Source organism: Nicotiana sylvestris, chromosome 5 (assembly GCF_000393655.2).
Source record: "Nicotiana sylvestris chromosome 5, ASM39365v2, whole genome shotgun sequence".
Lineage (NCBI taxonomy): Eukaryota > Viridiplantae > Streptophyta > Magnoliopsida > Solanales > Solanaceae > Nicotiana > Nicotiana sylvestris.
Genome location: NC_091061.1, coordinates 851,510 through 867,162, shown reverse-complemented (window position 1 = coordinate 867,162; position 15,653 = coordinate 851,510). Strand labels below are relative to the sequence as shown.

At 34.1% G+C, this 15,653-nt stretch overlaps 1 protein-coding gene across 1 annotated transcript; it reads right to left on the bottom strand.

Moving 5' to 3' along the window:
• Nucleotides 1-3,830: 3,830 nt before the first annotated feature.
• On the bottom strand, nt 3,831-6,058 carry LOC104218602 (heavy metal-associated isoprenylated plant protein 39-like). The gene is made up of 3 exons (XM_009769135.2): nt 5,878-6,058; nt 5,565-5,640; nt 3,831-4,315 (listed from the first exon to the last, which is right to left on the bottom strand). The coding sequence occupies exons 1-3, from the start codon at nt 5,881-5,883 to the stop codon at nt 3,918-3,920; spliced, it is 480 nt and encodes a 159-aa protein (XP_009767437.1). The 5' UTR covers nt 5,884-6,058; the 3' UTR covers nt 3,831-3,917.
• Between the last annotated feature and the right edge of the window lie 9,595 nt (nt 6,059-15,653).

The window sequence follows — 15,653 nt, the reverse complement described above, 5'->3', positions numbered from 1 at the left end:
TACATAGTATATAATTTGTTTTCTCAATATGATAATTATATACGACATATATTTAGAATATTAAATTTTATAATATAAAATATATCACATATTTATTGTGTAAATATTATATATTTAGAGCACATTGTAATTATTTATATATTATATAATATTACTATTATATATAAAGTATAAAAATGACTCATGAATGCTTTATGTTTAAAGCCTTTCATTTTATTTATTGATTGAATTTTGTGGGAGGGAGAGAAACTAGTGAAAAGGTCGAGAAAATCATGGCATAAAAGATTTTTAAATTTATTATGACAAATTTATATTAAAAAAATACCATAAATTTTTAAATTTATTCTAAAAAAATACGATGAATCTGTAACTATTATATTCAAATGTAATAGAATATAAAATTATTAAATAAAAAATATGTGGTTACATATTCATAAATATTTACTAAATTTATTACTTCATACATGATTATAAATCTAAATGTTCAGACAATTAGAAACCTTAAAACTTAAAGAAAAAAAAACTAAAATTCCCATTGTGCAACCTCGTAAAAGAGGGGATTATTTTTTAGATGTTCTTTTTTCAGATTCTTTAATATATTTGGGTAAGTGTTATTTATGGAAGAGAAGAAAAAATTATGAAAGAGATAGGGAAAAGGAAATGTAATAAAAGTGTATTGATGTAAAAGGATCCCTTAGTTAATGAGTTACTAAAGTGAAAGTGCTAAAAAGTATTAAAAAAATGTGTCAATTTTAAAATAAACAAAGATTACTATTATTTATTAAAATAATTTTTAAAAAGGGAGCAACCATGTAAAAATCTCACCCAAAACCTAAAACGTACAAGTCAAATAATTAAGAAGCAAAACGTGCATGGACGATTTTCTTAATTTTAATCTCTCATTGTTAACTCTGGAACATTTCAATAAATTGTCTCGCTTTGCATAACGTACCAAAACTAATATTTTTAAAAAATAATTGATTAAGTAGTAGCTAAGCTTTTGGTCACTAATTATTGATCCCATAAAGTTTTCCAAATTCACGAAAATTGGTGACTTCATTTTTTAATAGCAACGTGAAGTGAATTGGCGGGTCGGATATATTTGACCCTATTTATATTTAATATGGCTAGAAAATGGGTTAGCCAGCAGATAATATGAATATTCATATTATCTTCGGCTTCGGGAATATGATCACTTCAGGGAGAATCCTTAATCTCCCAAATTTTAGGAACTCCCAATTTGAATTTTTGCAATGCAAAAGTTAAACACATTGGTTATTCATTGGTTAAGTGAATAATATGGATCTTAACCATATTTGATCCATTTTTAAAAATTCATTATCCAATTAATTTTTAGTGGATAGATGGAAAATTATTATTGTTTTTTATTTTGTCATCATTAGTCATGATTCATTTCATCCTATGGAGCGTTAAAGGAAGGACAAATGTAAAAGATAAATAAAGGACAAATATAAGACAAAATTGAATATTTCAGCGTTAAATTTGCACCTTTTTCCGAATTTTAATTGAAATAAACAGGAAAACAGTAGTGTTAACCTAGAGAATGTAAAAACTTACTCGCTTCGGGTGTTTACACCAAACCAATAAATATATGACATGTGTCTTGCATATGACCTTCAAACATTTAACCATGGTAAATTACGTGCATTCTCATCTAATTAAATTAATTAACCATAATGAGTTAATATAGTTTGATGTAAACACCCGGTGTGGATAAGTATTTACCGTTAGAGAATTAGAGTTTGGTTCCAGTTATATGGATCCTATAGAGAGTAAATTTTCGTAATCTATATGGTACTCTATATACTATTATTTATAGTAAATTTTGATCCATTTGGAGATTTCAATTGCAACAATTTACTATCAAGATTCAAGACATACATTCTATTAGTATATATTACACGTATAATACGTGTGAGTTCAATCCTCATTGTTTTTTTTTCTTCGATTCTTCGTTTTCAATCCTTAATATATCTTCAGTGTACAAAAATTTTATTTTAAAAATAATTACTATAGTTTTTTACATACTTTCTTGATCTTATAAGAAACTGGAAAAGGTGACAGCTTCTCTTTGTCGCCAAATGCCGCCCACGTTTGTGATTATGCCAAAAAAGGCTTCCATTATTATTGATTCAGATTACAATTTTGGAAATTTCTAGGATATTATAAATAATGCCTGCATTTAAATATTATTTAAATTTTTAATCAGATGTCTCGGATTTGATACCTCCTCACAAAGGGTTTGTAGTGACCACTACTTACCAAAAACACAGGTCTCCGCAAAAACGTAAGATCATTTCTGAGAATGGAAAAAATCTGACAGAAAGCATTTTTCTCTCCCTACGCGGTACGAATTTGAATTATCACACAATAATTTGCATGTGGTAACAATAAAAGCATAATAAAATCAAGATACCATATGCTTTACTATTTGTCTGGTTTTCCATTTCGGTTGAAATTTACCTTTTTTATTTGCTTAATTTATTATTTTGAAAACATAAAAATAAATGAATGAAATTTCTTTCTGCGGCTAGGTTTTAGTTCCAAGGTAGACCACCCAAAGTGACCTGTTACATCAAAGAACAACAACAACAACAACAACAACAACAACAACAACAACCCAGTATAATTCCACTTAGTGGGGTCTGGAGAGGGTAGTGTGTACGCAGATCTTACCCCTACCCTAGGGTAGAGAGACTGTTTCCAAAATAGACCCCCGACATCCTTCCCTCCAAGAACTTCCCACCTTGCTCTTGGGGAGACTCGAACTCACAACCTCTCGGTTGGAAGTTTGCTTACCATCAAAGAACAACCAGCAATCCTCTGACATTGATGCATTAACGAGTTGTTTGGTTCACAAGTTACTCTATCGGATTACAAACATAAATAAATTAACAAGCTGCTACATAACTGTCACACCTCCTTTTCATAGGGCAAAAATCACGTGCTTACAATAGCTTCTCTATAATAAAATCCACCTTAAATGGAATAATATTACTATCAAAATTGCATTCTACTGCAAGAATAGAGGTTCGTGACAAGCACAACATCTCACTGAAATTATGTGTAGTAATTAAAAAAAAAAATGGCAGCAAAGTTCTTTTTGAATTCTCTCTACACAATATTAATATTTAATTCTGAAGAGACAAATATGGGATCATTGTTTATTCACAAAAACTCCTCTAATATTCATGAAAGCTAGTCTTGGGTTCAAATTAATAGTATAAACTAGAGGTGTTAATCGGGCCGGGCTGACTCGCTAACAACCCGGTTCAACCCGGTCCAGCCCGTTACTATGCATATGTGTGCGGGTTGGGATGGGTTAGACGGGGGGCGGGCTAGTAACGTTAAGTTTTCGCCAAACGGGTACCCGAACCCGCCACAACCCGTTAAGCCCTTAACGGGTTCTTAACGGGCCGCAGCCCGCAAAACCGCCTAATTTTTTTATTTTGTATTTTAAATTAAATCTGACCGTTAAAAGAAAAATATAAGATAGTTAAAAATAATATTAAAAAAAATGAAAGCCCGACCCGCCCGAACCCGTACGGGCCCTATAGAACCCGAAAAACCCCAGCCCGCCACCAGCCCATTAACTTCAGCCCGCTAACAACCCGCCCGTATCCCTAATGGGCTGACCATTTTTGTGTCCAGCTCGTCCCAGCCCGCCCGATAAACACCTATAGTATAAACCAAGACCAACTAAAGAGAAGCACAAAAATATAGATATTCATATACATATACATACACATACACATACACATACATATAAAATCCCAAAGTGTCCCAACCAATTTAAAATATATAACATAACGTGACAGGATATTTTCGAAATGACCTGGCTGTCACACGATTAACTAAGATTCATCCTTTTATCGCTCTGATTCGTAAAAAATAAATTAACATATAGCACATGCATTAGGATTCTCTTCTATGTTGTGATGAACTTGGTAATTATATGTGTGCATAGGATGATGATAATAATAATAAGGTCTATATGGCATTACCATGCCTACAACTGCTTCTGCTTTCTTCTCTTCTCCTTCCTTTTTTGTTTCTTCTTTCTTGTCTTCTCCTTCCTTGTTTGGCTCATCTTTCTTTGCTTCCTCTTTGGTTGCTTCTTCCTCTTTCTTGCCTTCCTCTTTTTGTTCTTCTTTTTTTGGTTCCTCTTTTGGACCTACTAACATTATTTCTGTTGCCCAAAATTTGCGCAATTTGCTCACCACAATAATTGGATCAACTGTTCCAATAACGGTTAATGTTTTACCTTTCATATCCATTGAAATTTCATCAATTCCTGCAAAATCTCGGCTGAGTTAATCTCATTTTTTGTCGCGTTTACTTTAGAAATGTCATGATATATTCAAGACGAACTTTTGGATGAACCTACTTCACATTGTTCATTTTTGCTCATTAAGTAGGAGTATATTGACCATGCTACAAATTTATATCTATTGATGTGACACGATTACTACCTAAATCAAGGTAATATTGTGACAATCATCTAAGCTATGATACTCACAAACCCAAAATTATAGAATTATAGCTTAAGGTTTATCCTTTAACTTTTGGTAACAAAAATGCAAATATCTAAAGACCCGTTCGTCCATAAAACAGAAATTCTTTTTTTCCAAAACTCATCTTCAAGACATTGTTTGGTTTTGGATTTTTTTTTTTTTAAAAGAAAACCACTTTTTCAAGTAAATATTTGTTTTCCCTCACAAAACTGCAAAACTTTTCAAGTGAAATGCATGTTCAAACATAACTTCAAATACTATTTTTTTGTTGAAAAATTGTAATTTCTGTCCAAACGCCTATTAATTATTCAATGTAATTTGAATGACTACAACGAATTAACGATCCTCCTTTCTAGGTTAAAAACTTATACAGTTGAAACTTCTCAGCGGCTGATCGAGCCCGTTTGGACATAAGAAATTTTTCACTTTTTTTAAAATCAACGTTTGTTAATAATATTTTTAATTTTCACTTGAAGATGCATTTTGAAATTTTTCGAAAATTTAAAAAACTCCAAAAAGCTGTTTTTTTAAAATTTTCACTCAAATCACTTACAAAACTTCAAAAACAACCCAAAATGTTATTCATTTCCAAACATAACTTTAAATTTCAAATACCATTTTCACTTTTTGTTTTTTTGGAATTTTACAATTCTTATGTCCAAACGCCCACTTTAAGTAGCACATTTTTACACAACAGCAGATAAATAAAAATCTCATAGATTATTCAAAAGCAAACTTTTTTTTTTTTTTAAATTCTTTGACTATTAAATTATTTAGATACGCAAGTTGAATCTTTTATTTAGGGTGAGTTGCTGACGTTTGGAGAAGGACAGCTTGTAATTATAAAGGAGCCATTTGACGTGGCGTCATTCAAGTATCAACGTACACATATTAAATATTTGCTCTTTTTTTTTTTCCTTCTTTTTCCTGTTAGTGTAAATTAATACAAACTAACTGTCATTAATATATTTGACCTCATTAATCTTAATAAGTAAAAAATGTAGAAAAGGGTACGTAGTCCAATATTACCTGGAAGAGCAGCCACAATTTTCAAGGCCTTCCTTTTTTCTCTATCATCTTCCAAATCTAATTTCAGAATAAATTTCTGCAGATAAAAAATTTCAAAAAAAAAAAAAGAAAAAAAAAGATCATAAACTGTAGAAAGTAGAGATAAACAGTACTTAGCAAAAAGCAAATAACAACTCATACAGATATCCAAAGACAGACAAAATAAAGCAAAAGTTGAATATTAATTTCCTGAAATAATATTCCGAAATTAAAGTGGAAAAAGTAAAAAAGGAAAGTGATGAAACAGGATAAATGAATGAAGAATCATATATACCTTCATTGTTCAATAGGTTTTTTGGATTAAAGAGGAAAGAATCTGAATATAGAGAATGGAATTAGAATAAAAAGCTAGAAAGAGAGCAAGAAATAGGGAAGAAATGGCAAAAAGCTGTAGGGATGAGAAAGAGACAGATATTGTACTCCTACTATATATGGTTCTGGTGATGAGTGAGAGTAAAAGACCTTGTGTTTTTGAAGGCTAATATATATATATTTTTTATGGAGGTTTTATTTCCAGCCAAGCAAAGTTTCTCTTCATGATTGCTATGGTCATGGCTTGCAATAGGGCCCACCCTCGGCCAGTGGCGGAGAAAGAATTTTCGCAAAAAAATTCAAAAAATAAATAAAGTGAAAAAATGAAAGAAAATTGGGATTAGTGAGAATTGAACCGGTAACCTCACAAAGTTTTCGAATTATCTTGATCATTGAACTATGCTTTTAGGCTATGTTAAGAGAATTCAAAACATAATATATATAGGTACAAAACAGATTTTGCCTTAAGTATACAATGTAATTTTTCGGCGAAAAGGGTTCGGATGTACCCCTTCCGCCTCCCTAAATCCGCCCCTACCCTCGGCCTCTACAATAGGGATAAGGGCAGTCTGATGCACAAAGTATCTGTGCTGACGTAGAATTCGAAAAAGGGCCGGGCCGCATTCAAAAAGTGTGACGTAAATAGTCTACTCTAATGCAAGTATTAATTAGTGGCTGCTTTCACCGCCTTTTTCTTTGCAATTTGGTTGCCATCATTTATTATTCTTTTCTTTCTAATAAAACAGTCCATTTTTAATAGTTAAGTCACCTCAAGTAAGTGATTATTTGATTTCCATATGAAAACAAGTCTTATCAAGGTTATGCATCAACATGAACACACATTACCTCCAATACAAGAAGCTTCACTTTCCTTTAGTTGTAACTCATACACCTCATGTGAGATTTCCAATTTAATTTTAATTTCATGTCTTTCTTTGTTTCACCTTATTTATTTAGAATAGTATTTATTTGAGAGTCGGAGTTGAAATCCCTAAATTATTCCAATTCTTAATTATTCCCTCTAATTATTATTGCTTCACTCAAATTCTTAAGATCCCATTCCTACCCCAAAAATAATGAGAAAAGAAGACTAGGAAACATTAATGCTCGAGGGAGCAATGTTATCTACATTTTGATCTCATTGGCGTATATATAATTAAAAATGGCATTGAGTAGGGCACGAGTTTAGTTTAAGATGTAGACTTCTTGGATCTGTTTCACTACGTATAGCTATTATAGTTTTACCTCAAAGTCTTATATACTTGTCTCAAAGCTTTGTCGAGCAACGTACATATCAGCACTTGTATCAGTGCAGGATTTCATCTATCCCTTCTTATCTAATAAGAAACGATATATAAAAAGGCAGTTGGTGCACAAAAATACATCCCACGTTCACGTAGTATTCGGAGAAGGACTGTACTCCAATAAAGACGTGACATAGTTAATTTACCTTGATACGAACATTAGTGACTGCTTTCACGATCCGATCCCATGACTTATATCATACAAAAACAACTTTACTATTACTCTAAGGTTTCCGTAATAAGAAACAATATACAGAGAGAAAAAAAAAGAATACAAACACTTACACTAATGGTCAACCCTAATAATTGAGTAGCATAAGAAGTGACCCCAATAAAGACGTGACATAGTCAACTTACCTTGATGCAAACATTAGTGACTGCTTCCACGATCCGATCCCGTGACTTACATCATACAAAAACAACTTTACTACTACTCTAAGGTTCCCGTAATAAGAAACAATATACAGAAAAAAAAAAACACTTACACTAATGGTCAACCCTAATAATTGAGTAGCATAAGAAGTGACCCCAATAAAGACGTGACATAGTCAACTAACTTGATACGAACATTAGTGACTGCTTTCACGATCCGATCCCATGACTTATATCATACAAAAACAACTTTACTATTACTCTAAGGTTTCCGTAATAAGAAACAATATACAGAGAGAAAAAAAAAGAATACAAACACTTACACTAATGGTCAACCCTAATAATTGAGTAGCATAAGAAGTGACCCCAATAAAGACGTGACATAGTCAACTTACCTTGATGCATTAGTGACTGCTTCTACGATTCGATCCCGTGACTTACATCATACAAAAACAACTTTAATACTACTCTAAGGTTCCCGTAATAAGAAACAATATAGTCGTGACATAGTCAACTTACCTTGATACAAACATTAGTGACTGTTTCCACGATCCGATCCCATAACTTATATCATACAAAAATAACTTTACTATTATTCTAAGATTCCCGTAATAAAAAACAATATACAGAGAGAAAAAAAAAGAATACAAACACTTACACTAATGGTCAACCCTAATAATTGAGTAGCATAAGAACTAAGAAGTGGTAAGAAATGGTAAAAACGATCATTTTTCATGCACATAATTCGACATTCAAGTTTATATGATAAGGGTGTGTTGACGGCTAACACTGTCATTGGCTGTCGAGCTACAGACATATAGCCGGCCTATATGCATAGGATACACGTAAACTACTTCTTTAGCTTTAGTTTTATGTGGTGCCGTGAGACCGTGCGAGGATTTTAAGTTTACGGGTTTGAAGTTCTAATTCTTTTAAGCTATTGGATTATATTTTAACTTAATAATTAATACATATTTAATGAATTTATAAAGATAAATATAAAGTTTGAAATAAAATTACTAAGTTCATGGGCAAGCTCCGCCCTGTGATGTTGCATCTGGTGGGTGACACACCTTTAACCAAGTGGTGTAACACTAAGAATAAAATATGTAAATGTGTGTATATACATAATTTATATATGTCGATACTACTTGAAAAATAATTTAATTATATGGGGTGAAAAATAGTCTAGCCCATATTGGTCTAGCCCTTATATATATTAATTCATATATATGGTAGAAACTTGCTCGAGGGTCATTTATTCAAAATAAACAAGAATCAACACCATGCATATTGGTCTAGCCCTTATATATATATATACGTGTAAAGTACATCTGTCCTATCTAATAAGGGGTCGTCATCTATAAGACTTGTGTGGTTTGAATTACAAGAAAAAGAGAAGCAATCAATTCCTTTGTGGACCTCAGCTTAATTTGCTTGGTGGTTTCTGATGTCTTCTCCTTTCTGTTTTTGGAATATTCACTTTCCTTTAAGGTTTTTCTTCCTTTCCCCATGCCTTTTTTTGTTCTTAGTCCAAAAATAAGTGTTAGTTGTTCTTTACTGTAATACTCTTTTTCTGAAGGTACAAGTCAAATTCCATCCCATTAATATATAAACTTCACCATCCATTTTAGCTAGTCCAGATGCGATCTAATTTGGAGATGTCAAACAACTGCATGTTCTCATATCTAACCAATTCGTTGGCCATTGACAGTATTATGGATGGCTTCTCCAAAACAATCTCGTTTGCATGTACTTCGATTACCTATTCCTCTCCATCATATTCAGCTGGTTCAGATGGCGGGGCAAATCTCAGTGAGGATGCTGAGCCATGGGAGGAGGGGTGAATGTGATGCTCATGACGGAGGCGAGTTGATGAGGGCGGGTAAAGCAAGACCACCATGCTTCTAGGCTGACAAGTTTCTAAAAAAAGGTTGCACATGTCATCTTAGGCAAATCTCACATAGGAATGATAGAGGAAAGTAAAGAGTTTTATAAGATATGATATAATTAGTTCACATGATACGCGTACTTTTGAGGCTCGAGGTGGCATAGCCCAGAAGACAATCAGTCTGTAGTTGGATATTGTGACTCAGATTTTGCGGGTGATCTGGACAAACGAAGATCAACTACTGGTTATGTGTTTACTTTTGCAAAGGCACCAGTTAGTTGGAAGTCTACTTTGCAGTCAACAGTTGCTTTGTCTACAACAGAGGCAGAGTACATGGCTATTACAGAGGCTGTGAAAGAGGCAATTTGGCTTCAAGGATTGCTAAAGGAGCTTGGTGTTGAACAAAAAGGTATCACAATTTTTTGTGATAGTCAAAGTGCTATTCAATTAGCGAAGAACCAAGTTTATCATGCAAGGACGAAGCACATTGATGTTCGGTATCATTTCGTACGAGAAATCATAGAAGAAGGTGGAGTCACGGTGAAGAAAATTCATACTACAGAGAATCCTGCTGATATGCTGACAAAGGTGGTGACTGCGGTCAAGTTTCAACATTGTTTGGATTTGATCAACATTGTTGAACACTGAAGATTGAAGATGAAGACACAACCAAAATTTGTTATTGAGAGAGAATTGAAAATGTGGAATTTTGCCAAGGTGGAGATTTGTTGAAGTTTGGCAAAATGCCAAAGTCCCACATTGGTTGGGAGTTAAGTTTGGGGGGGATTTTTCCCCTATAAAAGAAGGCCTAATGTTTAGGATTGAAACACACCTCTCATTTGCCTTCTCATCTGTTTAAGGCATTTGTATCTTCTCTCTTTAGTATTATTTCACTTGTATTTTTGGAGTGAAATAAAATATTGGTTGTGTCCGAGGAGTAGGCAAAATTAGCCGAACCTCGTAAATTCTGGTGTTCCCTTTATTGTTGTTTTATTGTCTTATTTATTATTTGGTGGCTGTCATAATTTTTGGTATAGTAGTTGTGACTTATTCACACTATATACATTTGGCTTCCGCAACAATTGGTATCAGAGCCAAGGTACTGTCTAAGTATGCTCTGTGGTTGCAGCATAGTCTGATCTTCCACATCAGAAAAGATTTATCTTGGTAACTGAGTCAAGGTTCTGTCTGAGTATGCTCTGTGGTTGCAGCTTAGTCTGATCTTCTACATCAGAAAGGAAATAATCTTGATTTGTGTCGTCAGCTATTAAATAATATTTGTGTCAAATATGGGAGACAATAAACAAGAAGAATCTACATCAAGTGTCAACAATACGTCATCATTGGCATCTTCGCTTATGACAAGAATTGTGTCAAATGCGAAATTTGCGGTAGAAATTTTTGACGGGTCCGGACATTTTGGGATGTGGCAAGGCGAGGTTCTAGATGTCCTTTTTCAACAAGGGCTAGATCTGGCCATTGAAGAAAAGAAACCAGATGTTATTGGAGAAGAAGATTGGAGAATTATCAACCGTGTTGCTTGCGGTACCATTCGATCCTACCTTGCTAGAGAGCAGAAATATCCATACACAAAGGAAACTTCTGCAAGTAAATTATGGAAAGCACTGGAGGATAAATTTTTGAAGAAAAATAGTCAAAATAAATTGTACATGAAGAAGAGACTGTTTCACTTCACCTATGTTCCTGGTACCACGATGAATGAACATATCACCAGTTTCAATAAGTTGGTCACAGATTTGCAAAATATGGATACAACTTATGATGATGGTGACTTGGCCTTGATGTTGTTGGCGTCACTTCCTGATGAGTACGAGCACCTTGAAACTACTCTACTCCATGGAAATGACGAAGTTTCTCTCAGAGAAGTTTGTTCGGCTTTGTACAGCTATGAACAAAGAAAGCGAGAAAAACAGAAGGGCGGAGAAGGAGAAGCACTGTTTGTGAGGGGTCGTCCTCAAAATCAAACGAGGACAAAGAAGGGAAGATCCAAGTCAAGATCCAGACCCAGCAAAGATGAATGTGCTTTTTGTCGAGAAAAAGGGCACTGGAAGAAAGACTGTCCGAAGTTGAAGAATAAGGCCAAACATAACAATGGAAAGGCCATTATGGATTCAAATGTAGCTGATTGTGATGATTCAGACTTCTCATTAGTTACAACAGAGTCATCAACATCATCAGACATATGGTTGATGGACTCGGCTTGTAGCTATCATATGTGTCCCAACAGGGACTGGTTCGTGGAATTTCAAGAAGGAGAATATGGAGTCGTCCACACAGCGGATAACAGCCCTCTTACCTCATATGGCATTGGTTCAATACGATTAAGGAACCATGATGGAATGATCAGAACATTAACAGATGTTCGATATGTACCGGATTTGAAGAAGAATCTCATCTCTGTGGGAGCCCTAGAATCAAAAGGGTTCAAAATCATTGCAGAAAATGGAGTGATGAGAGTATGCTCCGGTGCACTAGTGGTAATGAAGGCTAATCGGAAGAATAATAATATGTACCGCTATCGTGGCAGTACAGTTATTGGGACAGTGACAGTGACATCCAGTGACGACAAAGAGGCAGAAGCAACCAAGCTATGGCACATGCGCTTGGGACATGCTGGAGGAAAATCCTTGAAAACTCTATCAGATCAAGGATTGTTAAAAGGAGTCAAGGCTTGCAACTTGGAGTTTTGTGAGCATTGTGTCAAAGGGAAACAGACAAGGGTTAAATTTGGTACAGCGATCCATAATACTAAAGGCATTTTGGATTATGTACACTCTGATGTTTGGGGTCCTTCCAAAACACCTTCATTGGGTGGGAAGCACTATTTTGTAACCTTTGTTGATGATTTTTCTCGAAGAGTGTGGGTGTATACAATGAAAAACAAAGATGAAGTGCTAGGAATTTTTCTCAAATGGAAGACGATGGTGGAAAATCAAACAGGCAGGAGGATCAAGTGTATTCGCACAGACAATGGAGGTGAATACAAAAATGATCATTTCAATAAGGTCTGTGAAAATGATGGCATCGTCCGACACTTCACTGTTAGACATACACCACAACAGAATGGAGTGGCAGAACGTATGAACCGGACCTTGCTGGAGAAGGTACGGTGTATGTTGTCCAATGCTGGCTTGGGCAAAGAATTTTGGGCTGAGGCAATTACATATGCATGCCACCTCATTAATCGTCTACCATCTGCTGCTATTGATGGCAAAACACCATTTGAAAAATGGTACGGAAAACCTGCTGTAGATTTTTCCCCTATAAAAGAAGGCCTAATGTTTAGGATTGAAACACACCTCTCATTTGCCTTCTCATCTGTTTAAGGCATTTGTATCTTCTCTCTTTAGTATTATTTCACTTGTATTTTTGGAGTGAAATAAAATATTGGTTGTGTCCGAGGAGTAGGCAAAATTAGCCGAACCTCGTAAATTCTGGTGTTCCCTTTATTGTTGTTTTATTGTCTTATTTATTATTTGGTGGCTGTCATAATTTTTGGTATAGTAGTTGTGACTTATTCACACTATATACATTTGGCTTCCGCAACACGTACTTCCCTTTTTTGGTAACTAACTTAATTTTATTAATACCAAATTAAGCAATCTAAATAGGAAACAAACAAAGAAAACTTCCACTTGAAAACTCCCTACCCTACAATTGGATCATATCAGAAGACATAAGACTGTAGGCAAGATTTGATTCTAGGGGTGCCTGAAGACAACAAATATAAGCTATCTCCTTCGCAATGTTTTCACACTGTCTACTCCTTTGTTCAAATATTCGCAAGTTCCTCTCAATCCAGATGTGATGCATAGCCTCTTCATAGACCAATTTGAAGATCAGTGCTTGTTGGGATTTTCCTCTTAAACACTTGATGACCCGTTGACTGTATTCATTCCAGTCTCTTATAGCAGGTTCATATTGTAGCTGTATCCAATGCCATACTTTAGTCCATACTGCTCTTGCCTACCTACATTGTACAAACAGGTGCTCCTTTGTTTCTTCTTGCTCTTGACACAAGGCACACAGTGTATTCACATGAATACCCCATTTGCTTAATCTATCAGTTGTCAGTAGTCTTCCATGCATCAGTAACCACATTGTGAATTTTACTTTTGGTTGTGCAACATTGTTGAACATGATGCTTTTCCATTCAACCCTTGCATAATCACCAAGAAGATGAAAATCGATTTGTCTGATTAGACTCTTCTCGGGTGTCTTTGCAAATATCATATTCTCTAGGAAACCTCAACAATAACAACAACAACGACCCAGTATAATCCCACAAGTGGGGTCTGGGGAGGGTAATATGTACGCAGACCTTACCCCTACCCCGAAGGGTAGAGATGCTGTTTCCAGGAGACCCTCGGCTCAAAAAGCAACAGGAGATGATATATTAGTACCATAAAAATGCGTAATAAAAATAACAACAATATATAAGAGATATGAAATATGAAATACGAAATCTTCCCTAGGAAACCTCGAGCTTCAAAAATCTTCTTAACCATCCAGCAAGCCTGCTAAGGGGTCGAGGTATTGCTGAATTGCTGATTTTTGATGGAGTAAGCATAGATCCATCTAATCCATAATTTATCTTCCCTGTGAGCCAATTCCCAAGCATACCTTAGTTATAGCTGCCTTGTTCCCTGTAAGAGTTTCCTTGCAGTCCATGAGGTGATTTTTTTATGTCATTTTATCTATCAAAGGTTACCACTGCATGATACTCAATTTCTTTGTAGATAGAGGAACTCCCAAATATTTAAAAGGTAGGTCTCATGTGGTGAATCCCAAGTGTTGTAAAATCTGTTATTGCACTACTATTGAGACTCTTCCAAAATACATTGCACTCTTACTTTGGTTAGCCTGTAGCTAGGGTGTTCATAAAAACCCGAAAAATCGAACCAAACCGAAAACCAAATCAAACCGACCAAAAAATCGATACTTTTTAGGTTTGGTTTGGTTTTGGTTTTAAATTTTAAAAACCGATCAAATTTGGTTTGGTTTTGGTTTTAATCAAAAAAATAACCGAAAAAACCGAACCAAACCGACTATAAAAGTAGCTATTTAAATTTATTATTACACCTATATATATGTATACTTTTATATAAAGTTTCTAAAATTTTATAGTACATCTTAGTCACTTGTATTTTTAGTCTAGTTCTTTGCTATTATAATAATTTAATTCTTTAATTTTACATTCTCGTTTGATTGGTAGTTTTCTTTTGCTAAATACAAGAATTTATTTCATGTAAAAATAATCGATTTTTTTAATTGAGTACTTAAATTATTCATCATTATTTGATTCAATTATTATCAATATATCTTGGTAAATGATAGATTTCTCAAGGAGCAATTGATCTGATAGTGTTACATTGAAAATGTAGTCGCCGGAATATGTGTTTGGTAGTGTATGTCTCATATTTAAGAAATAAACAGATAAATAATCGAGAAAGCCGAAAAACCAACAAAAACCGAATCGATAAAAAACCGACTTAATTGGTTTGGTTTGGTTCCAATATTTGAAAAACCGACTTACTTGGTTTGATTTTTTTTAGGGAAAAACCAATCCAAACCGAATCATGAACATCCCTACCTGTAGCCTAGATATTTTTGTAAACTGTAAGAATTGCATTTGACTCAAATGTTCCTCGTGATTGATAAAGCAATTGAAACAATATATGAATCAACCTAAAGAGGTTAGTAAAACTCTAAGTTGAAGGTGACGATGAAATTAAATACTCAATGTTGATAATGTGTTAAAAATAATAAGTAAAGAGAACAAAATAGGTACAGGTTCAATTATTGTTCTTTTTCCCTAACCCTAATAATGTAATAGTAATTTAAAAAAAAAGGGACAAATAAGCATCTTAAAGGAGGCAATTTAACATATAGAAGTAAAGTTATTTCTGAAAAATATCAGAGTTAGAAATATCTATGGTCTATATATGTTCCTATCGAGGCTAGTGTTTAGTAATATAATGTCTTGGAAAGGCTAGAGTAATGTAATTAACTTATCAAACTATTAAATGTTATTATGTTAAGATATGAAAAAGATACGAAACAAATACTTACAATAACAACAACCCAGAATAATTTCACAAATAAAGTTTAGAGACGGTGGTATGACACAGACTTTACCCCTACTCTGGG